The sequence below is a fragment of the Bubalus bubalis genome, chromosome 18 (assembly GCF_019923935.1).
Source record: "Bubalus bubalis isolate 160015118507 breed Murrah chromosome 18, NDDB_SH_1, whole genome shotgun sequence".
Classification (NCBI taxonomy): domain Eukaryota; kingdom Metazoa; phylum Chordata; class Mammalia; order Artiodactyla; family Bovidae; genus Bubalus; species Bubalus bubalis.
Genome location: NC_059174.1, coordinates 10,404,951 through 10,429,545, shown reverse-complemented (window position 1 = coordinate 10,429,545; position 24,595 = coordinate 10,404,951). Strand labels below are relative to the sequence as shown.

General features: G+C 50.8%; 1 protein-coding gene and 2 long non-coding RNA genes across 6 annotated transcripts in view; 2 read left to right on the top strand and 1 right to left on the bottom strand.

Annotated features, from left to right (window-relative positions):
* The first annotated feature begins 2,273 nt into the window (after positions 1-2,273).
* On the top strand, positions 2,274-9,367 carry LOC123330462. Of its 2 annotated transcripts, none has more exons than XR_006546434.2 (4): positions 2,274-2,946; positions 3,059-3,209; positions 3,463-3,559; positions 9,317-9,367. It is a non-coding gene; the product is annotated as an uncharacterized LOC123330462 (long non-coding RNA). The 2 variants fall into 2 exon arrangements; XR_006546433.2 differs by lacking the exon at positions 9,317-9,367 and adding an exon at positions 8,712-8,828.
* A 5,277-nt stretch (positions 9,368-14,644) lies between these two features.
* On the bottom strand, positions 14,645-23,272 carry LOC123330461. 2 transcript variants are annotated; one of them, XR_006546431.2, is made up of 3 exons: positions 23,070-23,272; positions 22,852-22,994; positions 14,645-17,377 (listed from the first exon to the last, which is right to left on the bottom strand). It is a non-coding gene; the product is annotated as an uncharacterized LOC123330461 (long non-coding RNA). The 2 variants fall into 2 exon arrangements; XR_006546432.2 differs by having other exon boundaries at positions 14,645-16,817.
* The window catches only part of MEAK7 (MTOR associated protein, eak-7 homolog), a 60,660-nt gene continuing 58,320 nt past the window's right edge, over positions 22,256-24,595 (top strand). The window contains exon 1 of one of the 2 annotated variants that reach the window (XM_044932216.2): positions 22,256-22,420. Coding sequence is in view for 1 of the 2 variants with exons in the window: in XM_044932217.2 (XP_044788152.2) it covers positions 22,418-22,420 (3 nt within the window). In the remaining variant the exon portion in view is untranslated. The remainder of the gene's footprint in view (positions 22,421-24,595) is intronic. The other variant, XM_044932217.2, reaches the window with a different exon arrangement.

Sequence of the window (24,595 nt, the reverse complement as noted above, 5' to 3'; positions counted from 1 at the left end):
CTAGGTCCACCCGTGTTGCTGCAGATGGCATTATTTCATTTCTTGCTATGGCTGCATAGCGTTTCATTGTGCATATGGACCTTAACTTCATTAAGGGCTGTGGGCTTGCATGGCAGCCTGTACTCCCCAGAGTGAGCATCCCAGGGGGACCCAGGTGAAGCTATGTGTCCTTTTCTGACCAAGTCTCCAGGGTTACATGGCAGCATTTCCACTGGACTTTAGGGGGAGGTGGTCATGAGCACCACCCCCCCTCACATTCAAGGGAAGGGGACTTGACCCCACCTCTCAGTAGGAGGAGTGCCAAGACCCACGCCCCCTTTCCTGAGAAAAACACCTCTTCTGCTGTGACCAGGCACTGTGCTAGGCCCATGCCTGAGCTCTGGGGACTTGCACCGGGCTGGTGGAGGGCAGAGGAGATCTACATGGAAACCAGCCAATAGCTGCTGTGCTAGTGAATGCTGTGCCCTCCAGGGGCGAGGGGGTGGGAGGTGGTGAGGGGGTGGGAGGTGGGGGGTGTTATTGCTCTTTGCTGATTGATCCCTGAGGGGAGGCTTCTGCTTCTCAACTTTGCCAGCCTCCGCACGGACCTTTACTCTCCAGGGGGCTATCTGAGGCTGGCAAAGGGGTTGCCCAGCTGCAGGTGCCGCCCTGGTGGGGCCTCCCGCTGCCCACAGCCCCAGGATGTGCTGTCCCTGTTCTCATCTTCCTGCTGCTTCCTGTTCCCTGCTTGTTAGTGAGTCACAGAAGAGAGGTGCCTACAGAGCCAAAAAAGGTCAGCTGCCAGGACATGACTCATGAGAGACTGAGAGACGGGAGGGAGCTCTGCCCTCAGGCTGAGTGGGGTCGGGGGTGGCTGGCCAGGCAGGCAGCTGAGGTACAGCTTCCTTCTCATGGCTCGTCTGCTGCTGCTGCTGCTAAGTCGCGTCAGTCATGTCCGACTCTGTGCAACCCCATAGACGGCAGCCCACCAGGCTCCCCCGTCCCTGGGATTCTCCAGGCAAGAACACTGGAGTGGGTTGCCATTTCCTTCTCCAATGATGAAAGTGAAACGTGAAAATGAAGTCGCTCAGTCGTGTCCAACTCTTAGCGACCCATGGACTGCAGCCTACCAGGCTCATCCATCCATGGGATTTTCCAGGCAAGAGTACTGGAGTGGGTTGCCATTGCCTTCTAGCTCGTCTAGCCCATCAGAAAAGCCCACCCTAAACTTACAAGGGAATTTCACTCGCCAGTTACAGCTACATCCTAGTCCTTTGCTAATCCCCGCCCCTCAGTGCCTCACTGCTCTGGGATCAAGTGGAAATTTCCCAATGGTGGGGGGGTGGTGGCCAGGAGCCCTGCTTGTCCTTCCACTCGAGACTCGGTCCACTTCCTCCTTGGACCCCTGATCCCTATCCGGCACCCTTCCTCCTCTCTGTCTGAACGCCCCCACTCTCCCTCTAGAAAGATGGGCTCCTGCTCTGACCTGCTTCTTCAAGAAGGTTCCCCATATCCTGTGGGGTTGGTTGAATGCTGGTCCACCAAAGATATTAATACACCTGTGCCCCAGAACCTGTGCATGCTTGCGAAGTAGCTCAGTCATGTCTGACTCTTTGCAACCCCATGGACTGTAGCCTGCCAGGCTCCTCTGTCCCTGGGATTCTCCAGGTAAGAATACTGGAGTGGGTTGCCATGCCCTCCTCCAGGGGAATCTTCCCGACCCAGTGAGTGAACCCATGTTTCTTACGCCTCTTGCAGCGGCAGGCGGGTTCTTTACCACTAGAGTCAGCTGGGAGGCCCCCAGAACCTGTGTGCAGGACCTTATTTGGAAATAGGCTCACTGAAGGTGTAGCTATGACCTACCTAGACAGCATATTAAAAAGCACAGATATTACTTTGCCAACAAAGGTCCATCTAGTCAAAGCTATGGTTTTTCCAGTAGTCATGTATGGATGTGAATGATGGACTCTAAAGAAAGCCGAGCACCAAAGAATTGATGCTTTTGAGCTGTTGTGTTGGAGAAGACTCTTGAGAGTCTCTTGGACTGCAAGGAGATCCAACCAGTCCACCCTAAAGGAAATCAGTCCTGAATATTTATTGGAAGGACTGATGCTGAAGCTGAAACCCCAATACTTTGGCCACCTGATGCAAAGAACGGACTCATTGGAAAAGACCCTGATATTGGGAAAGATTGAAGGCAGGAGGAGAAGGGGACGACAGAGGATGAGATGGCTGGATGGCATCACCGACTCGATGGACATGAGTTTGAATAGGATCTGGGAGTTGGTGATGGACAGGAAAGCCTGGCATGCCTCAGTCCATGGGGTTGCAAAGAGTCGGACATGATTGAGCGACTGAACTGAGCTGTAATTAGTTAAGGATCTCCAAGTGAACCATCATGGATTTAGGGTGGGCCTTGAAGCCGAGGCCAGGTGTCCCTTATGAGAGAAAGCAGAGGGAGGCCGTGAGAGGATGGAGGCAGAGACTAGAGGCAGACAGTCACAGGCCGGGGACGCCTGGAGCCGCGGGAGCTGGAAGGGGCAGGAAGGACTCTCCCAGAGCTGCTAACATCTGGAGGGAGCCTGGTCCTGCTGACACCTCCATTTCAGACTTCCAGCCTCCCGATGGTGAGAGCCTAGATTTCTGTCGTTTGAAGCCCCAGTCGTGATTGTTCCAGGAGGCTTAGGAAACTCTGCTCTCATTTACTCCTCCCCTCCCCCACTCACTGTGACCCTGTCAAGGGGAGGGAGCTGTCCCCAGGGCCTTACACACAGCGGGGTGCTCAGTCAATAGTCCATGAGTGGGGCTCCCCTGGGGCAGGCGCGCCTCTGCCTGCCCTCCGAGCCCCACACAGAACCCGAACCCGCTTAGAGTAGGGTCAGACTTGGCTCACGCTCAACCAGGCAGAGGGCCCCAAGGGCTTCCTCCCCTCCTCCAGCTCCTACCTCCGCCTCTGCCAAAGGGCAGGTATGTACCTCATCTATCTGTCTACCAGTCCCTCCTACCTGTCCAGCTTCTCCACCTCTGGGGGCTCAAACCCATATCCTGATTTCTTCTCTCTTATCATTGCCTCTTGAAGATTTTTAAGATATCTCTGGGAGGCTGCTGCAGAGGTTGGAGTGTGCCCCCGGGCTGGGCCGGCCAGGGGACCCCACAGCTCCCTCGGGATGGGGCAGGAGAGGGCATGTTGGCCCTGAGGCTGAGAGCTGCATCAGAGAGTTGAAGCTCAGGTGAGGACTCGGCCTTCCGAAACTTGCAGGTTCCTCAAAATCCACGCTGCGAGCCCGGGGAGGGGGCGGTTCTGCCTCTCTGTGCCCAGGATCTGGAAGGGTGGCCCAGCGTCAGCCAACTCTGGTTTGGGGGAGCTGTCCGGCAGCTGGGGGATGAGGGCAGAACCGAGGACTAACAGCCTGCTGTGGGTTATGTCTGGTAAAGCCAAGAGAAGTAGCCAGACCTTAATACGCCCTGGGCTCACCCCTGCAGGCCTGTGTCTCATGTCACCGCTGAGGACATGCAGAGCCGTGGACAGCATGCACAGGCAAGACAAACTGGCCCTTCCGATAAGTCTCCAAACACAAAGGTGGGCGAGAAAGGCAACTTGCAGAGCAATGAGGGTACAGAGCGGTAACATCAGAGCTAAATTTTCAGGCTAAATAACACGATCTGTTGGTTATGCATACACACCCATGAGCAAAAATACATCAAACACATGAGAATGGGTAAGCCAGGGGGAGAGGGGGTCTCAGGGAAACGGAGGGTCAGAGCGAGACTTGGGCTGTGTCTGTTTGGTTCATTTATTCCAAAAAGAGCTGAAGAAAATCTGCGAAACGGGAGCACCTGTGTCATGGGCAGGTGGGGATTCGTCAGGTGGTTTTCTCTGATCTCCTGTCTGATTGGAGTACAGAAGTTTCAAAACATTTTAAAAACAAAGACACAAAAGAATTCATCAAGCAAGGGCAGGGAGGAGGGACAGAGAAGGCTCACTTGGACAGGTGGACTTTGAAGTATGACGAAGGGACGGGGCTGTGGGAGCTGGGAAGAGCCGTGAGCAGATTCTCAGAGGCCCTGCCCAGGACGGACAGCCAGGCTGCTGCCTAACAGCATGTTTTTTTTTAATTGAAATATAGTTGATTTACAATGTTGTATTCTTTTCTGCTGTACAGCAGAGCGACTCAGTTATACCTATACGTACATTCTTTTTCGTATTCTTTTCCATTACGGTTTACGCAGATGTTAAATATAGTTCCCTGTGCCCAAACAGTAGGACTTTGTTTATCTGCTGTGTGTGTAACAGTTTGCATCTGCTAACCCCAAACTCCCGCTCCTTCCGTCCCCGGCTCCCCCTCGGCAGCCGGCTGTTCTCTACATCTGTGAGTCTGGTTCTAGTTTGTAGATAAGTTCCTTTGTGGCGTATGTTAGATTCCGTATGAAAGCGCTGTCATAGGACTTTTGTCTTCCTCCTTCTGACGTATCTCACTTAGCATGATCATCTCTAGTTGCACCCATGTTGCTGCAAACGGCATTATTTTGTTCTTTTTTTACGGCCGAGTAATATTCCATTGTGTATATGTACCACATCTTCTTTATCTCTTCATCCATTGATGGACACTTAGGTTGCTTCCATGTCTGGGCTGTTGTGAATAGTGCTACTATGCACATAGGGGTGCATGTATCTTTTCAAATTATGGTTTTCTCCGGATATATCTCAGGAATGGGATTGCTGGATCATATGGTAGTTTTATTTTTAGTTTTTTTGGGAAATTCTGTACTGTTCTCCGTAGTGGCTGGATCAGTTTACATTCCTGCCAACAGTGTAGGAGGGTTCCCTTTTCTCCACACCCTCTCCAGCATTTGTTATTTGTAGGTTTTTTGATGATGGCCATTCTGACTGGTATGAGGGGATATCTTGCAGTTTTTATTTGTGTTTCTCTAACATTAATAATTAGCAATGTTGAACACCTTTTCATGTGCCCCAACAGCACATATTTTGAGTTTGACGATCAAACACTAACTGAAGTGGAGCTGGTTGCTGTTGAGAACGAATTGTGGTTTGAAAGATCATGAGAAGGAACATCCTCACGTACTCCCAGTGCCCTGATCCAGGCTGCCTCCCTCTAGACCCAGTACACCCGCTGCCCGGGGCCCTGCCTCGTGTCTCCCCACACCCCAGCTCATCAGCCTCCACAGAAGCCTTCCACTGGGTGCTTGTTCCTTCCGCCCCCAGGGCCACCCTTGGAGGGAGGGGTATGGCATATGGGTCTGTCCAGTTCCTGCCACAGTGCTGGGCACACAGCAGGAATCCACTGCATACCAGTAAATGGGAATCACCCAAATGAGCTGGCACTGCAAAGAGGTGCTGTGCTTCTCAAGGGTGTCCCCCCAGCACCCACAGCAGAACCATCTAGCATATTTGGTAAAATGCAGACTCCCAGGCCCCAACTCAGACCTCCCCCCAACAAGGAGTCACTGTCTTTGAGGATCATCCCAGAATCTGCATTTTTAGCAGGTTGATAGAGGGATTCTTAGATACCCTGATAAGAAGGTCTTTTCAGAGGGTAGAGACTAGTCTTGCTCTTTCCCACTGGTTCTTAGTGGATGTGGTCCAGGCCCTGAGTGAGCTCGTGAACTTGAGCATCACCTGGGAATTGGTGAAAGGCGGACTCCACAGCCCAGTCGTTGGCCCATTGAGTCCTGGTACCCCCAGGGTGGGTGGGTGGGGTCTGTATTTAAACATGCCCTTAGATCAGTGCTGATATATGTTTGAGGTTGGGAACCCCTGTTTTTGACCACAACCCCACTTTCCACCCTTTTGCTAGGAAAAAAGCTTTGATGCCATTTAAAAACAAATTTTGAAATGAACTTAAATTTTTTCACTGTATAAGTATTACTCGCCATCATGTCTATGTGTCTGTCTGTGTTCAGTCACTTTAGTCATGTCCAACTCTTTGCAACCCCATGGACTGCAGCCTACCAGGCTCCTCTGTCCATGGAATTTTTCAAGCTAGAATACTGGAATGGATTGCCATTTCCTCCTCCAGAGGATCTTCCTGACCCAGGGATCGAACTGCATTGCAGGGGGATTCTTTACTGCTGAGCTACTGGGGAAGTCTGAAGGCACATACTCACCATCATAAAAGAATTTAAAAGGCAGAGATAAAGAAGATGAGGATAAAAATGATCCAATACTCAACCTCAAGATAGAATTCTTATTCCAAATTGAGGTATATCCTTCCAGGTTTCCTAAAGCAGCATTTTTATTATGTATAATAAATGTGTTCCCCATATACATTTTTATTTTCAAAAATTGAGATTGCATTCTGTTCGTGTTTTTGTCACTTGCTTTTTCCACTCATGAATATATGGTGAACACTCTTTCACATCACTGGATACTACTATGAGTGCATGTGTGTGTGCTCAATCATGTTCCGACTCTTTGCAACCCCATGGACTGCAGCCCACCAGGCTTCTCTGTCCATGGGATTCTCCAAACAGGAATACTGGAAGGGGTTGCCATTTCCTCCTTCAGGGGATCTTCCTGACCCAGGGATTGAACCTGCGTCTCCTGCATTGGCAGATGAATTCTTCACCACTAAGCCACCTGGAAAGCTCCCAAATACTACTATCATCATCATTTTTTTTGTGGCTTATACTGCATAGTTGGACAATCATTAACTTAGCCAAACCTCTAAGGCTGGGTTAGAGAGTTGGAACTGGCAAGCTGTGACCCACAAGCTAGATCTGGCTCACTGATGTGATGGGATTACACATATATAGCTACACAGTTTGCTCTGAATTTACATAAGACTAGTGAGCCCAGACGCTTCCTCCTTGGAAGGAAAGTTATGACCAACCTAGACAGCATATTCAAAAGCAGAGGCGTTACTTTGCCAACAAAGGTCTGTCTAGTCAAGGCTATGGTTTTTCCAGTGGTCATGTATGGATGTGAGAGTTGGATTTTGAAGAAAGCTGAGCGCTGAAGAATTGATTCTTTTGAACTGTGGTGTAGGAGAAGACTCTTGAGAGTCCCTTGGACTGCAAGGAGATCCAACCAGTCCATTCTGAAGGAAATCAGCCCTGGGTATTCTTTGGAAGGAATGATGCTTCCAAAGAAGCATCAAAGCTGAAACTCCAGTACTTTGGCCACCTCATGCGAAGAGTTGACTCATTGGAAAAGACTCTGATGTTGGGAGGGATTGGGGGCAGGAGGAGAAGGGGACGACAGAGGATGAGATGGCTTGATGGCATCACTGACTCGATGGATGTGAGTTTGAGTGAACTCCAGGAGTTGGTGATGGACAGGGAGACCTGGTGTGCTGCGATTCATGGGGTTGCAAAGAATCGGACATGACTGAGCGACAGAACTGAACTGAGTGAGCCCAGACTTCTGCAGCATATGATATGCACAACAGTACTCAGAAGCCCAACTCCAAATCTTAAATTGGTTGCCAATGTTTCAAAATGGAAAGATTTCACATAAAAATCCAACTCTCAACTTTCAACAAATCTGAAGATCCAGTAACGCTGGGATTACATTCCAGCAGAGAGATGAGGGGCTGGACTGAAATGGCTGCCCTTACGGATGGGGACGTGTATATGCTCTACAGGGCCTTACTGCCCCTAACTCTCTGATTAAACCCCTGGCCAGCCTTTTAAACATACTCCTTTGTGTTATCAGTCTGATCCTATAAGCATTTGAATTTGCCACCCCTGCATGATACTTTTAAATACTTGTTGAATAAACGAATCACTTTTCAAAGTCACAATAGCCTAGAGACAGAAGATGCTTCTTCTGTTTCATTGAAATAACGCAGATGGGGAGTTGCTATAGCAACACTGGGACGTACTGTAGATTGCTTCAGGGATGATCACAGAGCATCTTCCAAGAAGCAGTATCCCTCCCTCCCCTAGACCCCCGCCTGGTAGAAGTCAGTCCCAGCAGTGGCTTTTTAATGGGGGGAAGTAGGTGTGCTTGCAGAACAGAATGTTAGCTTTGACAGGGGCACAGGCGCTGTTTAGTCCTGTAGATTCCAGCTCCTCCCCCACGAAGGATTCCTTTTATTATCTACATCCCCATGCATCCCATATTTGGGAACAGTTGTCTTCCAAGCAAACAGCACTTAGGATGTACAGATTTGTTTTCTTATTTAAAAAGAACATCAAAGAGGAATCGTGGTAGCCAATGTCATATATGGTTAAATATATGGGTTCTAATCCTGGTTCTGTCATTCACTTCCTGTGTGACCTTGGCCAAGTTACAAAACCCCTCTGAGTCTAAGTTTCATCACCTTTTAGATAATATCAATAGGGGCTTCCATGGTGGCTCAGTGATAAAGAATCCGCCTGCCAGTGCAGAAGACATGGCTTTGATCCCTGAACTGGGACGATCCTGCAGGCTCCAGAGCAGCTTAGCCTGTGTGCCACAACTATGAAGCCTGGGCTTGAGAGCCCTCGGACCGCAACACATGAGCCTGTGTGCCTCAGCTACCGAAGCCCATGTGCCTAGAGCCTGAGCTCTGCACCAGGAGAAGCCACTGCAGTGAGACGCCTGTGCACGGCACTAGAGAGTGGCCCCCGCGCAGCAGTGAAGACCCAGGTCTCCTGCACTGTAGGCGGATTCTTTACCATCTGAGCCACCCGGGAAGCCCAGTGAAGACCCAGCACAGCCAGAAAAAAAGATAAAACCAAAATCTTAACTAACAATAACAACAGCAATAACAGTCTCCATCTTACAGGGTTGCTGCAGAATATCTGACACGGGACAATGCATGAAGCCCTCAGCACCGTGCATAGCTAATAATGGCAGCCACTTGATACAGAATAGTCATTAAAATTTTTTTTCTCTGTCCTTCTTTCTTTGTTTTTTTTTTTAATTTTAATTGGAGGATAATTGCTTTACAGTATTGTTTTGGTTTCTGCCATACATCAACATGAATCAGCCACAGGTACACACATGTCCCCTCCCTCCTGAACCCCCCTTCCTTCTCCCACCCCATCCCACCCCTCCAGGTTGTCACAGAGCCCCAGTTTGAGTCCCTGAGTCATACAGCAAATTCCCACTGGCTATCTGCTTTACATATGGTGATGTGTATGTTTCCATGCTATTCTCTCAATTTGTCCACCCACTCCTTCCCCCACTGTGTCCACAGGTCTGTTCCCTATGTCTGTGTTTCCATTGCTGCCCTGCAAATAGGCTCATCAACACCATCTTTCTAGATTCCATACATATGCATTAATATACAATATTTGTCTTTTTCTTTCTGATATACTCCACTCTGTGTAATAGGCTCTAGATTCATCCACCTCATTAGGACTGACTCGAATGCATTCTTTTTTATAGCTGAGTAATAGTCCATTGCTAAAGCTGAAACTCCAGTACTTTGGCCACCTCATGTGAAGAGTTGACTCATTGGAAAAGACTCTGATGCTTGGAGGGATTGGGAGCAGGAGGAGAAGGGGACGACAGAGGATGAGATGGCTAGATGGCATCACAGATTCGATGGACATGAGTCTGAGTGAACTCCGGGAGTTGGTGATGGGCAGGGAGGCCTGGCGTGCTGCGATTCATGGGGTCTCAAAGAGTCGGACACGACTGAGCAACTGTTCTGAACTGAATAGTCCATTGTATATAAGTACCACTATTTCTGTATCCATTCATCTGTCGATGGGCATGTAGGTTACTTCCATGTCCTAGCTATCGTAAAAAGTGCTGCAACAAACATTGGGGTAATGCGTCTCTTTCAGTTATGGTTTTCTCAGGGTATGTACCCAGAAGTGGGATTATTGGGTCATATGGTAATTCTATTCCTAGTTTTTTTGTTTGTTTGATTTTTAAGGAATCTCTATACTGTTCTCCATAGTGGCTGTAACAATTTTCATTCCCATCAACAGTGCAAGAGTGTTCCCTTTTCTCCACACCCTCTCCAGCCCTGTGTGAGCTTAGCTGAAGTTAATCTGTGCAGCCACACTGAGGTTAGAACAGAGAAACCTGATCCTTATTTCTTCGTTTAAGGACCACAGGGTTCATCCAAGAAATGACTAGAGGCCATGTCAGGGCTGTCCTCGCTGCCTTGCCAGTGTGTGGTTGGTCCCTGGAGCTGGACTCTGCCCTGTCTCCCAGGCCCCCACTGGGATCCTTGCCCTCCTGTGCTGTAGTCTCCCTCTTGGGTAATGACCCTGGGTACTTGGGGTTCATTCTAACTTTTTTGGGAAAGTTAAAAATGAATTTCCCAAACTCTCTTGGAGCTCCGGCTCCGGGTATGAGTTTGGCTGTGCCAGTTCAATGCATTCTCATGAGATTTGGAAGATGGGAAGAAGACGGGTGCTGTCTCTCTGTGGCCTGTTTTCCCTCGACCAGCAAGGTCATGGGGATGCTGGCGTCCAGCCTCCAGCTCCGGGGGTGTCTAGCAGCAGGCGCTCACTCCTGGGCTGCAGCGCTGAAGGTGCTCTGACTCAACAGTGCCCTTGCAGCTTTGTGCTTCTCAGCCCTCCTGGGTGCGGCAGCTCCTGTTCTGCCATGTCGAGGGGTCACGGCCGCAGTGGAGCCTGGGGCTGCTCCTCCAGCCCGCCGTCGGCTTTGAAATCACCCAGTGCGTCGTGTGAAACTGTTTTCTGCCGGAAAGACTTTGAATTGTTTCTACTTTCTGCATGGAGCCTGATTCATCACACCCCTCTTCCCAGTACCCCAGTCCTGCTGACTGCCTGGCCTGTGTGGCTGCCCTGCCCTTCCATCAGCAGCTGGCTCTGACTCTAAGCCTGACTCAGATCTCATGGGCTGCTGCTTACCTCCAGTGTAGACAACCCACTTCAAACTCCAACCTGCCTGCCCTGAGGCGTTTGCTCCTGTCCCCCAGCGTTGTATAAGGGTGTGGTTCTGAATTCTCACTACTCTGATTGCTGGGAGTGCTCCCTTAGCAATGAGTAACTTCAAGAGTCACTAAGGAGTATTTCAAAATGAGAAATAATGAGAAAATGAGTCTGGTTTGAAAATTACTCCCAACATGGTCATATCATAAAAGCCTGGGGGGCAGGGGGAGACACGGACCTGTTTTCCTTTCTGTGCCTTAAAACGCAGTGATTCAACTGGTGACTAAATTGTGAGCTTTTTCTTATTCATGTGTTAACCTCTCTAAGCTACAAAAATAATAGATACTCACTGCAGCTAATTCTAAATAATACGCAACTGTATGAAATAAAGTTTAGAGACCAAACTATAAATGGTGAGCCCCTCAACCATCTGTATTCTTCTAGATTTTTCTTTGTACATGTACATACACACACACATGTACAGGCGTACATTGTTGTTTTTGATCAAATGAAATTGTATAATGAAATTGCACATCTATAAGAAATTCATATATACACACAGAGGAAAAAATATACATATATAGTTTTGCAATGTGCTGTTCTCACTTAACAGGGCATCAAGGAAGATGTTCCCCATGAGTACATATAGATAGTTCTCATTTAAATTCTTTCCAGTGTTTGAGATCATGAAGCTACAATGGTTTACTGACGTGATCTCCTACTGATGGACACTGTGGCAGACAGAATTCTATGATGACCCATGGTGACTCCACCCTTAAATGGCTCCTTCTCCTTGAGTGTCCGCTGCTACTGCTGCCGTGGTTGCTCAGTCGTGTCCAACTCTCTGTGACCCCATGGACTGTAGCCCATCAGGCTCCTGTGCCCACGGGACTCTCCAGGCAAGAACACTGCAGTGGGTTGCCACGCCCTCCTCTTGAGTATGGGAGGAACCTACAAATATGATGGGGTGTCACTCCTGTGAGTAGAGTGTATGTGGTTGGTACTGTGGATTTCAAGAAAGGGAGGTTCTCCTTGGTGGACTGACCTAGTCAGGTGAGCCCCTAAAAGGAATGGGTTCTCCCTTGTGGGGAAATTCTCCATGGTTGAGGAATGGGGGGCACGTGGAAGAGCCACTCCTGGACAATGGTCAGCAAGAAAAGGGGGCCTCAGTTATAAACCCCGAGGAAAATGAATTCTACCACCAACCGAAGTATGCTTATAAGAGGACCGTGATCTCTAGGTGAGGCTGACAGCTTGATTTTGGCCTTGATACCTTGATCAGAGAACCCAACCCAATAACGCAGGGAATTCTAACCCACAGAACATGGAGATCCTAGGTGGGCGGGGCCTATGAGAAGTCTGGTTTTAAGCTGCCATATGGGGGTAATTTGTTCACAGAAAACTAATGTGGCATTTAGGTGGTTTTCGATTTTTGTGTGTTCGTTTGTTTTTATTTTTAAAATACACATATATTTTCAGCTGTGCCAGGTCTTAGTTGCAGCATGCGGGATCTCGTTCCCCGACCAGGGATCAAACCTGGGCCTCCTGCATTGGGAGCATGGAGTCTGAGCCACTGGACCACCGGGGAGGTCCCTGTTTGTTTTGAATTAACAGCTCCATCTTGAACCTCTTCGCACATGTATATCAATGTCCCAGGAGTTTCTACAAGATTTTTGGGTGCAAGAATTTAGATGATGAGACTAACAACCACAGCGCTGTCCTGACGCCCTGTGTTGATTGACACTCTACTCCTGTGTCCCCATATGCCTCACCATCACTGGTTGTTAGGCCTTTTTTAAAATTACGGTGTGCACATAACATAAAACCTACCATTTGAACCATTTGAAAGTGAACAGTTCACGTGGCATTATATTCACAGCACTGGGCAGCCGTCACCACGATGTCGTTCCAGAACTTTCTGTCTCTCCAGAGGACGCCTCATACCGGTTTAGCAGTTGTTCCCTATCTCCACCCCCCACCCCCTGGCAGCCGCTAAACTGCTTTCTGTTTTATTAGTAATCTTTTTTACTTTTTTTCCCTATCAGATATGCAAATAGGGGTGCTTATTTCAAAATGCTTTGACAACCGGATGACGCACCACCGCCTCTTTGAGTTCAGGCCTCTGTGTTTCAGTCGGGGCTCAACAAACCAGGTGGACACCTCCTTGCCCTCCTCTTCCTCCCCGGGTCCCCCATCTCCATCCACCCCATCTCAACCTCAACAACCTCCCAGCTTGAGACCTGCAGACCTGTGTGTCCCTCTCTCATCCTTGTCTGAGTTCTGTTCATTCCAACTGAGAAAGCCTCCTGCATCTTATCCTGCCCCCAGCCCACTTCAGTTCCTCCTCTGACCTGGACAGCCCCCCCAGAGGCCTCTCCGGGCAGGGGGCTGAGGGTGGGGCAAAGGAGGCTGAGTGCCAGGGAGGCAGCAGGGAGGGGTGGGCACTGTGGCTGCCGGGCGAGGCCATGCCCTGGTAAAGAGGACACTCTCACCCACGCTGTACAGTTGCATGTTCCCAGATCTTCTGATTTTTCAGAAGAAGCCCAGGTCTGGATATTTATGTAAGAAGGCTTGGCATCTCATTCCGAGAGCAAGTTCTCCTTGTTCTGGACAACCTGGGAGAAGCAGGGGCGGTGGGAGCCTGGAGCCTTCTCGCCCTGCAGGCAACTCCTCTGCCAAAAAGAGGGTGTGGGGACAGTGGGTCCCAGGTTGCAGAAGGCTTGAAAAGCCCCAGACAGACGCCCCAGGCTCATCTCCAGGTCCTGCTCCCTGCTGCCAGGCCCTTTAAGGATTCTGAAACATTCTCTCCAGCTGCCCCTGTGACTGTGGCTGTTTCCATAGCAGTACCAAGTATCTGCAGAGCGTCTGCGGAGCAGCGGGCTTTCCCGGGGCAGGTACCCCACCCCGTGTGACAGGGGCATGCCTGCCGGCTGGGGGTGTACGGCTGGGGGTGCACGGGTGGGTTTCTGAGCAGATGCTGTGGGAGGGCTCCGACCTGCCCAGCCTGCTGAAATGTGCTGAGATGGCCTTGGGGGCAGGGCTGTTACTGGGCTGAAAGAAAGCAAACCTCAGCCCCCGGCTTTGGGAGCAGGCTGGGGCCACACCAGCTGTCAGGGAGCGGGGGTGGGGTGGGGTGGGGGCAGGGAATGCTGGCTCTAAGAGCTGGCTGGGGCCTTAGAACCTGGCTCCTGCTTCCAAGTTTTTCTAAAAGGCTCTTATTGGGAGTGCCCTGCTGGCCCAGGGGTTAGGATCCAGGACTTTCCCTGCTGGGCCTGGGTTCAGTTCCTCACTGGGGAGCCGAGATCCCACAAGCTGTGTGTGGAATGGCCAAAAAAATAAGGCTCTTCTTGACAATAGTCATTAGGCCCCAGGGTCTGGTGTCACTTAAGATTTCAGGTTTCATTTCCACATGGGAGGGCATTGGCTCTGGCTGGCTGCAGAGCCCACTGCCTAAAACCTCTGTGTGATGAGAAATTGGCAGGGTATATTAGGAGGGGGGAGCAAGAACCCCTCCCTTGAAGGAAGACCTTTTTAATTGAGGGCCTGCTGTGTGACAAGCCTCCCTCCTCCTCATCTAGGCAAGATGCGATACTATTAAGCCATTTTACAGATGTGGAACCTGAGGCGCAGAAAGGGCAAGCGACTTGCCTAAGGTCACAGAGCTAGGAAGTGGTGTGGCTGGCATTTGAACCCAAGTCTGTTGGCCCAAAAGTCCATCCTTGTATCTTTCCCTCCGTTGCTCCCCTCTCCCTCCTCCCTTCCCTCTCTCTTTCTCCTTCCCTCCCTCCCTCCCTTCTTCCCCATCACCTCCAGAACCAACCATCCTTTGATCTTCTATATTCCAAGCTGGATATTTCTCTGACCTCCAAGCTGCCACCATCCTTTGTGTGGACCATTGCCACAGTCTCCTGACACCCCTTCTTGCCTGGTTTTCAAGGTCTAAGTCAGATCACATCCTTCCCCTGCTCAGATCAGATCCTCTATGGGTCCCTCTTCACACAGAGCAAAACCTGAAATGGTCACAATGGCACCAAGGCCAAACATGACCGGGACTCTGACGTCTCGCTGACCTCATCAGCTGCCCCTGCATCGCCACCTCTGGCCCAGGCACACTGGCCTTCTCACTGGGCTTCACGCTCACTTTGCACAGTCAGCCTCAGGGCCTTTGCACGACTCCCTCCCCTCCCTGTGCCTGGAGCTCGCTTACCCTGACATCCCTGTGCCGATTCCCTCTTTCACAGTGCTCTCTGCCCAGAGTCACCTCATCAGAGAGGCCCGCCCTGACCCCTGTTCTAAGTCAGCCCCTGGACCTGGTTTATTTTTCTTCAGAGCGCTAATCACCACCTGCGCCAGAAGGAATCTATCTCTACCTCCCTGTTCCTCTGTATCCCTATCTGTATCTTCATCTGTATCTACAACTCTTTCTACATCTGTGTCTCTATGCCTATCTACCTGGAATTCTAGCTATGTGGATAAGTAGCTTAGGGGGTTTAAAAGATACCTACAGTTCTGTGACCTTGTTTCACTTTGTTCCACCTTATTTCACCTCGTTTTGGTGTCCCTGATTGAGGTCAGACCCGTGATTCTCAACCACGGGCAGCTTTGCCCCTAACACGGTTGACTGGAGACAGTTTTGATTCTCTCAGCTGGAAGGGTGGGGGGTGCTCTATGGCATCCAGTGGGCCCCGGCCTGGACTGTCTGCTCCTTCCCTTCTACCCTCCCAGCACCTAGGAGGAAGCCAGGGCTGCAGCGGGCGCCCAGTGAGCACCTAGGAGGACGCCGGGGCTGCAGCAGGCGCCCAGTGAGCACCTAGGGGGAAGCCAGGGCTGCAGTGGGCACCCAGTGAGCACCTAGGAGGACGCCGGGGCTGCAGCGGGCGCCCAGTGAGTCCCAGGAGGACGCCGGGGCTGCAGCGGGCGCTCAGTGAGGATGACCTGGTCCCCTTGGCCTTCAGGTGCCAGGTGCTGCCCCAATGTCCCCATCTGCCGCGAGCTGGGAATGGGAGCCCGGCCCCGGGGGTGGGGTTGCGCAGCCAGCGATGTTGGAGTGGGCACTTGAAAGGCTGCGTGTCTGACCCCCAAGTCTGCACTTTCTCATATGAAATCAGGTTCCCTTCACTCAGGGGGCTTTGAGAGTCAGCACACCCACCAAAGTAAGAAAAGTCAAAATGCCCAAAGCATCTGCTCCACCCCCAAGGGTCATTGAGAGGGGCGCTGGGCAGAGAAGAGAGGGTCGGGAGCGGCAGTCCTGACTCTGACTCTGGTTGTGCCAGGGACAAGCTGTGTGGCCATGGGGTGGTCCCTCTGCTTCCATGGTTCTCAGTGTCCCCGGGGTTCGGTCAGTCTCCCCAAGCAATTCGCGTGGTGATTTAGGGACACCCGGAGGAACATTCATGTTAGTCACCATGTCATGAGCAGAAGGTATTAACACACGCAGGGCTTCCCTGGTGGCTCAGTGGTAAAGAACCCACCTGCCAGTGTAGGAAACACAGTTTGAGCCCTCGTCTGGGAAGATCCCACTTGCTGCGGAACAGCTAAGCCCACGGGCCCCAACTACTGAAGCCTGAGTGCTCCAGAGCCCCGGGGCCGCAGGAACTGAGCCCGCGAGCCGAGAGCCTGTGCTCCACAATGAGAGAAGACACTGGGGCAAGAAGCTGGTGCACCACGCCCAGAGAGCAACCCCCGCGACAGCACGCAACAGCGAAGTCCCAGCACAGCCAAACAGATCAAGTTAAAAACACGTGCAGTGCAGAGAGCTAACATGGCCCCCAGGAGTTCTGACACATGGGCATGCAAAGAACCCCCTGGAGGGCATGTTAAAGATCCCCAGGCCCACCCCTAGCATTTCTGATCCAGTGGGTCTGGGTGGGACCCAAGAACCTTGAAACTCTTGAAGGCCCCACGTGGTGCCGATGCTGCTCCCATGGGATCGGAACCAGTGTTGACTGCACACCTCAGATGTGCTGGGCAGGTCGTGGGTGTTCACTGCGTACCTTACATGAAGAGGACTGTCTGCCCACGGAGGCTCAGGGAAGCTAAGAGTAGAGAAATCACAGTGAAATCCGGAAGTCAACTTCGGGACTCTCCAGCCTCAAATTCCTTCCCATCGACTGTGCTATCACAGGGCCTCTAAGTCAGCTGAAAGCTTTGTGAGTCCGTTCAAAGACAAACTGCCAACTCATCTATTCATGTAACAAACAGTTATTGTGCTCATACTATGTGCCAGGCTTGGTGCTGGGTGCTGGGCTAGCAGAAGCCAACGATACAGAGGCAGAGAGTATGAGAAAATAAAATAGGTAAATACTCTGCGTCATTACAGTTACTGCCAGGAAGGAAAGAAGCAAGAGGAGGGAGGGGCTACTAAGGGCGGAGCTGTGGATGGGAGAGGTGCCGGAGCCCCTTTCAACAGAGGGATCCTAAAAATACTCCTTTGATTGATACAGTTTAAGCTGAAATCAGAAGGCTGCAGAGGCGTGGCCCAGGGAAGATCTGGGCGTGTTGGGGAGAATGGTGGTTGATGCAAAGAGCCTCCTAAAATGTTCAGATCTTAATCCTTGGAATCTTCAAGCATTACTTCATGAAGGCCAAAGGGACTCTGTGGGTGAGATTAAGACCCTTGACGTGGGGCGCGTGACCCTGGATTGTCCAGGTGCGCCAATGTAATCACACACGTTCCTGTCAGAGGGAGGCAGATGGATCTTGGATCACAGATGAGGTGTGGTGATGGGAGCAAAAGATTGGAGCCATGCAGCCCGGAGCCAAGGAGTGCGAGCTTCTCCGGGGGGTGGGAGTGGCAAGGCGTGGATTCTCCCCTGGGGCCTCCAGGAGGAACCCCTCTGCTGACACCTTGATTTTTGCCCGGTGAGATTCATCTCGGAACTCTGACCCACTGAACTGTAACAGGATCATTTGCAACGCTTGAAGCCCCTGCGTTTGTGCAATTTGTTATAACATCGAGCTGCTGCTGCTAAGTCGCTTCAGTCGTGTCCAACTCTGTGCGACCCCATAGACGGCAGCCCACCAGGCTCCCCCGTCCCTGGGATTCTCCAGGCAAGAACACTGGAGTTGCCATTTCCTTCTCCAATGCATGAAAGTGAAAAGTGAAAGTGGAGTCGCTCAGTTGTGTCTGACTCTTGGCGACCCCATGGACTGCAGCCCACCAGGCTCCTCCATCCATGGGATTTTCCAGGCAAGAGTACTGGAGTGGGGTGCCATCGCCTTCTCCTATAACATCGAGCAGTCAGGGATTAACCTTGCCTGATTTGACTCGTTCTGGGAGTCACCTTTGGAATATCCTGCCCAGAAGTGTTTTCCTGGAGCCACACTGATGGTCTGTGCTGACAGTGTGATTTCTGAGGGGGCCTTGCACTCAGCCTCTGGAGACGTTGCAGGTTGAAATCAATCTTTTGTGTAGTCAGCCAAGTCCACGTGCCTGAACCCCGATAAAAACTCTGGACGTCAAGGCTGGGTGAGCTTCTTTGCTTGGCAGTATTTCCGAGCATGGGGTCACATCAGTGCTGGAAGAAGTAAGTGCTGTCCACCCGACTCCCTTGGGAGGGGCAGTGGGGTGCGTGCACCTGGTCATGCCTGGTCTCTCCCGGACTCTGCCCTTTGCTGAACACTGCAGCAAATTGTAACCGCAAGTAAAATGGCTTTTCTGAATTCTATGCGTCCTGAATTATGAAACTGAAGGGTGATCTTGGGGACTCCCACGTGCAGTTGGTGTCAGAAGTGAGGTCTTGGGATTCCCAAGCTTTGCACGTAACGTGGGAACCCACTACAAATGCAGGATCTCTTGGTAGGAAAGTCATGTGATGCCCTGGGAGCTTCACTAAAGCTGCCTTAGCTGGGATATGAAGGATAGGGGAGGTCTGCTGCCACGGAGACACAGGGACAGCGTCTCCATCGCCGACCATGGTGGTGGTTCGTCCACACTCTGACGTCTGCTTTGAGTGTGGGCCAGCTGTCCACACTTGACGTCTAGCCGTCCCCTGCTGGAGATTCATAATGTGGGCCTCCAGAGCTGGGCTGTAAAACCTGCACTGCTCTGCTAGCTCTCTCCCTGACATCCGGAATCTGTTCTGGGATGTTCCGCGGGTTCCTCTCAGATCTCTGCTTCTGCACTGGCCACGGGGAGAAGTTTACTCTGAGTCAGCTCAGCTTGTCCATCAGGCGCGCTCACTGAAGGTGAGCCTGGCTCATCCTGGTGTGGACACTCAGCCTCTTGTGTCCCAAGGCAGCATGAGCCTGGGCGCCTAGGAATCAGTCCCCCAGCGTGCTGACAGCCTCACTACGGGACCGCTTGGGGTCCTGTGGGTCGGGCTAGATCGAGACACCAGGAATGCCAATGGGGCACACACCACTGGGTCAGTACCACATTTGGGTAAGAAATGAATGAGACTGTGTAGATACATTTAAAGTAGACAATACTTTCCAGGCATAGGATGGTTTTCCTAAAGGACTAGAATATTCTATACCTTTCTTTTAGGCTCTAATTTATTATTTATCTTACTGTATATTTTACATGAGCAGACTTAATTTCTGTACTCTAAGGCAGGGATGGGCAAACTACAGCCTTGAGTCACATGTGGCCACACCCATTTATTTACTGCTGTCTATGAAAATCCCATGGACGTAGGAGCCTGGTGGGCTGCAGTCCATGGGGTCGCTGAGGGTCGGACATGACTGAGCGACTTCACTTTCACTTTTCACTTTCATGCATTGGAGAAGGAAATGGCAACCCACTCCAGTGTTCTTGCCTGGAGAATCCCAGGGACGGGGGAGCCTTGTGGGCTGCGGTCTATGGGGTCACACAGAGTTGGACATGACTAAAGCGACTTAGCAGCAGCATGGTTGGTTTTTGGACTTCCCTGGTGGCTCAGCAGTAAAAGAAATCTGCCTGCAATGCAGGAGACGCAGGAGATGTGGGTTTGATCCCTGGGTCAGGAAAATGCCCTAGAGTGGGAAATGACAACCCACTCCAGTGTTCCTGCCTGGAGAATCCCATGGACAAAGGAGCCCGGTGGGCTACAGTCCATGGGGTCACAAAGAGTCGGGCACCACTGAGCGGCTGAGCACGCAGGCACCTCATGCAGACAGTGCTATGAGTATTCCTGCCTTACCTGGCTTGTTCTTATAAGCACCCTTTGGGGTGAGTGGTGATTATCTCCATTTCACAGATGAGGGTACTGAGGTTCAGAGGGGGTAATAAGGGACACAAATGCAACTAGAATCCAGGTCTGACTCCGAAGCTGCGCTCTTAGGCCACAGTGTGCTGTGTCTCGCACAGCAGGAAGGCTTCACAAGCCCTGGGGAAACTGCTTCTTCTGTGGTTTGTTCAAAAATGGTTTTTGAGTGTCTCTGCTGCTGGACTCTGTGCTGGAGACTCTGTGGCTGGTTTAGTTTGGGTTCCCAAACCAAGAGAACCGGAAGCAAGGGCTCAAGTGCAAGGGGTTTGTTCAGGTGGTCTTGGATAGTGATCAGGAGAGTGAGGGTGAGACAGGGAGGGGAAGGAGCCAGTGACGGGAGGGGTTGTGACCACCTCAGGCTGCCCCCAGGATGCACCCGAGTGTCTTCCCACCCAGGGTCAGGCATTGGCTCAGGGTTGCCTTCACTCTATCTGGTGGGCCAGCTTTCAAGGTGGATAAAGTGGGGCCTAGCCAAAGAATGCTGCTGGACAGAGAAACGCAGGTGTTGGTGGTCAAGGACAGATGGGGACATCACATGATAAAGGCAAAGGGGACTCAGGGGCTGGAGTGGCAAAATAAATGGGGGGGCATGTCATTAACATGTGATGGGAAAGAATCTGCCTGCAGTGCAGGGGGCCTGGGTTCGCTACTTGGGCCAGGAAGAGTCCCTGCAGAAGGGAATGGCTACCCACTCCAGTATTCTTGTCTGGAGAATTCCATGGACAGAGAAGTCTGGTGGGCTATAGTCTGTGAAGAGTCGGTCGCGAAGAGTCGGTCGCAAAGAGTCAGACATGACTGAGCGATTAACACTTTCACTTTTTTCCCCAAGTATATTATTAACAAGGTCCCAAACTATGATGCTGGGGCCAGAGGGACCAAAAGTGAGCAAATGGTCTGGGTGGGGACCCGGGTGATCAACCGGCCCCGTCTGCCCCAGGACGGTCCAGGTTTAAAACTGGAAGGCCCATGTCCCAGGCAATTCACTGCCTGCTCCCCCTGTGCCCTGTGGGGACTAGGGGCTGTGCAGAGCATGTGCTTCATCCAAAGTGACAGCCCCACCTAGCTCAGCAAACTTCACCACGTTGGGACTGTAGATCAGTTCTGCCAGATCATCGAAATATTTCAAGAAGAGTCAAAAAGCTAGATTTTGTGTGAAATTTCTGTTTCAATGGTTTGGAATTAATCCACATTTTAAAAGCTCTAGGTTGTCTAGGGAGTGATGGGGACAGCTGCCTTCATAAGTGGTCACAGGTCATGGCTTTGGTGAGCAAGGGGCATCTTGGGGGCAGGACCCAAGGCAGGGCTCTTTGCCCTTTGGTCCTCCAGGCTGTGAGGGGGTGAGGGCTGCCTGTGGGTGCCCACGACGAGCCCATGGGTGAGGATGGTCCTCCCTGGGCCTACGGAGCCCCATGGGAAGGAGCTGAGTACCTCTGAGTCCAATCCCTCATTTCACGAAAGAGGTGCAGAGCCTGAGAACGCCCTCCAGGGTCCCATAGCAAACTGCTGACCACAGTTCACCCATCCCGACATCTGTCCGGCCCCCACCTTCTTTCGCCTCACCACCCCTTCCAAGATCTCTATTACAGGGTCTCAGATTCTTCCTGAACATAAGCACCTTGAACAAGTAACAAGATCCGCTGGCAAATTGGAGGGGCCACAAGGACCCAGCTGCTCTTGAGGTTTTATTAGCGATACCTGCCCAATTAAAGGAAGCTGCTGGTTGACTTTGAAAACAAAGAAGCTAATGAAACAAGATCTTCAGAAGGAAGGATAAAATCTGCCCTTTCCTAGTTTATTTTTCAAAAATCTTATTTTGAAGAGAAGCCAGATCTCCTCTGATATTGCTTTAACATATAATTATTTTAATGACAGAAGTTTGCGGTTCTATGCAGACCATTAGTTCTGAACACTTTCAAATACAAGCCCCCTGCCTCAGGCAAGTGTAGAAAGTGTGAGTGCAGGTGTTGGAGCTGTTGGGAGCCATCTGGCTCCCAACAGGAAATGAAGGGAATTTATTGGAAGTGACCAAGGGCAGCAGTGCCTCAGGAGAGAGTCGGAACCAGATGCATCCCTTCTCCACCCTCTCACTGCCAATCTACTTACTCTCCTCTGCCCACGTGGCCTATAGCTGCCCCCAGCGCCTAAAATTATGAATTGCAAATCCGAGGCACAATATGGTAAGCATATGCTCAGGGGAAGAACCTGATTGGCCCAGATGAAATCAGGTGACCACTCCTGGTCCAATCACCTTCAAGTGATTGAGCATATGACTTGCAAGGTGCAAACAAGGCATCCTGGGTCCGTGCTGGAGGGGCTGGGGGCCAGCTTTGCAGGGAGCTGCAGTGCGTGGGTGAGCTCCAGGATAGAGCCTCCTACCCATGCCTTCCATCACATAGTGATACAGAAAATGCCTAAGGACAAAAAGCCACTGCAGATTTAAGACGCCAATGGTAAGGGAGCATGTGTTTTATTCCTTAAAACTTCGTTGACGTGACTTTGTGGAAGAGCAAATATACTTTGGAGGCATTTTAAAATTCTGTTCCCTAGTGGATTGCAGACTCCTTGTTAGGACTCCACCCATAGCCTGAAGTTTAGGAATGGAGGCCTCGGGGAGCTTCTTGCGTAAGGATAATGAACTGTTTGCTGATACCCTATCAGCCTTTCTGCCCCCCTCCCCCCGCGGTGCCCCACCTGTTGGGCCCAGGAAAGAGCGCCTCCTGTTCACTTTTTAGAAGGTCCCTGTGAGCCAGAACAATCCCCACCAAGCCGAGGGGCACAGAGAGGACCTGCCTGGGTGTTTTCTCTGCATCCTGAACCAAGTGAGGAACCAGGAAGGAAGGAGCAGAGGCTCAGCACGTTGGGTTATCAGCTAATCACTCACCTTCTCCTTCACTCTCGTAACTCATTCCATTCATGTATTCATTCCTGAGAGTATTGACTGATGAGAAAACAGGCCATCATGAGGCTGATGTGGGGGTGATCCTGGTGTGGGGGTGTGAGAGCCCAGGAGCCCAGGGCAGGAACCTGCCAGAGAGGAGAGGGCATTTGAGTTAGCCTTAAAATTAGGTGCATTGATTCATCCAGTCACCAAATACTTACGGAGTGTCAGCCTTGTGCAGATAGTATCCTAGGTGCTGGGGGCACACCAGGGAGATAAACAGCAAGGTTCCAGCCCTTGTTACAGGCCAGGAGATTGGTTCCAGCTGGTAGGGATGAGGGCGAAGCCAGTTGCCAACCTTTGACCCATAATACTTGTAAGCCTAGGGCTTCCCAGGTGGCTCAGTTAGTAAAGAAACTGCATGCAAGGCAGGAGACCTGGGTCAGGAAGATCCCCTGGAGAAGGAAATGGCAATCCACTCCAGTAATCTTGCCTGGGAAATCCCATGGACAGAGGCCAGGCTACAGTCCACAGGGTCACAGGAGTCAGACATGACTTAGTGACTAAACCACCGCTTGTAAGCCAGCAAAGGGCTCACGTGCCCGAGGCACAGAAAACCAAACCCTGGCATTGACAGTCTGCAGCAGAGTAAGGTTTATTTATTGCAGGATGCCCAGCGAGGGACTAGAGATGAGCCTCAGATCCAGTGAGACTTGGTGTTTGAATTGGGTGTGTTTTAAGGTCAAAAAATAAAGAATCTGGGCTTAATTATCATCTTGTGACGTTTCATCACAACAAACTGTGGAAAATTCTTAAAGAGATGGGAATACCGACCACCTGACCTGCCTCTTGAGAAACCTGTATGAAGGTCAAGAAGCAACAGTTAGAACAGGACATGGAACAACAGTCTGATTCCAAACCAGGAAAGTAGTACGTCAAGGCTATATATTGTCACCCTGCTTATTTAACTTATATGCAGAGTACATCATGAGAAACATTGGGCTGGATGAAACACAAGCTGGAATCAAGATTGTCGGGAGAAATATCAATAACCTCAGATATGCAGATGACACCACCCTTATGGCAGAAAGTGAAGAGGAACTCAAAAGCCTCTTGATGAAAGTGAAAGAGGAGAGTGAAAAAGTTTGCTTAAAACTCAACATTCAAACAACTAAGATCATGGCATCTGGCCCCATCACTTTATGACAAATAGATGGGAGACAGTGGAAACAGTGAGAGACTTTATTTTTGGGGGCTCCAAAATCACTGCAAATGGTGACTGCAGCCATGAAATTAAAAGACACTTGTTCCTTGGAAGAAAAGCTATGCCCAACCTAGACAGCATATTAAAAAGCAGAGATGTTACTTTGCCAACAGAGGTCTGTCTAGTCAAAGCTATGGTTTTTCCAGTAGTCATGTATGGATGTGGGATTTGGACTATAAAGAAAGCTGAGTGCCAAAGATTTGGTGCTTTTGAACTGTGGTGTTGAAGAAGACTCTTGAGAGTCCCTTGAACAGCAAGGAGATCCAAGCAGTCCATCCTAAAGGAAATCAGTACTGAATGTACATTGGAAGGACTGATGCTGAGGCTGAAATTCCAATACTTTGGAATTTCAATACTTCGAAATTCCAATACTTCGCATCTTCTGATGCGAAGAACTGACTCATTTGAAAAGACCCTGATGCTGGGAAAGATTGAACATGGGAGGAGAAGGGGGTGACAGAGAATGAGATGTTTGGATGGCAT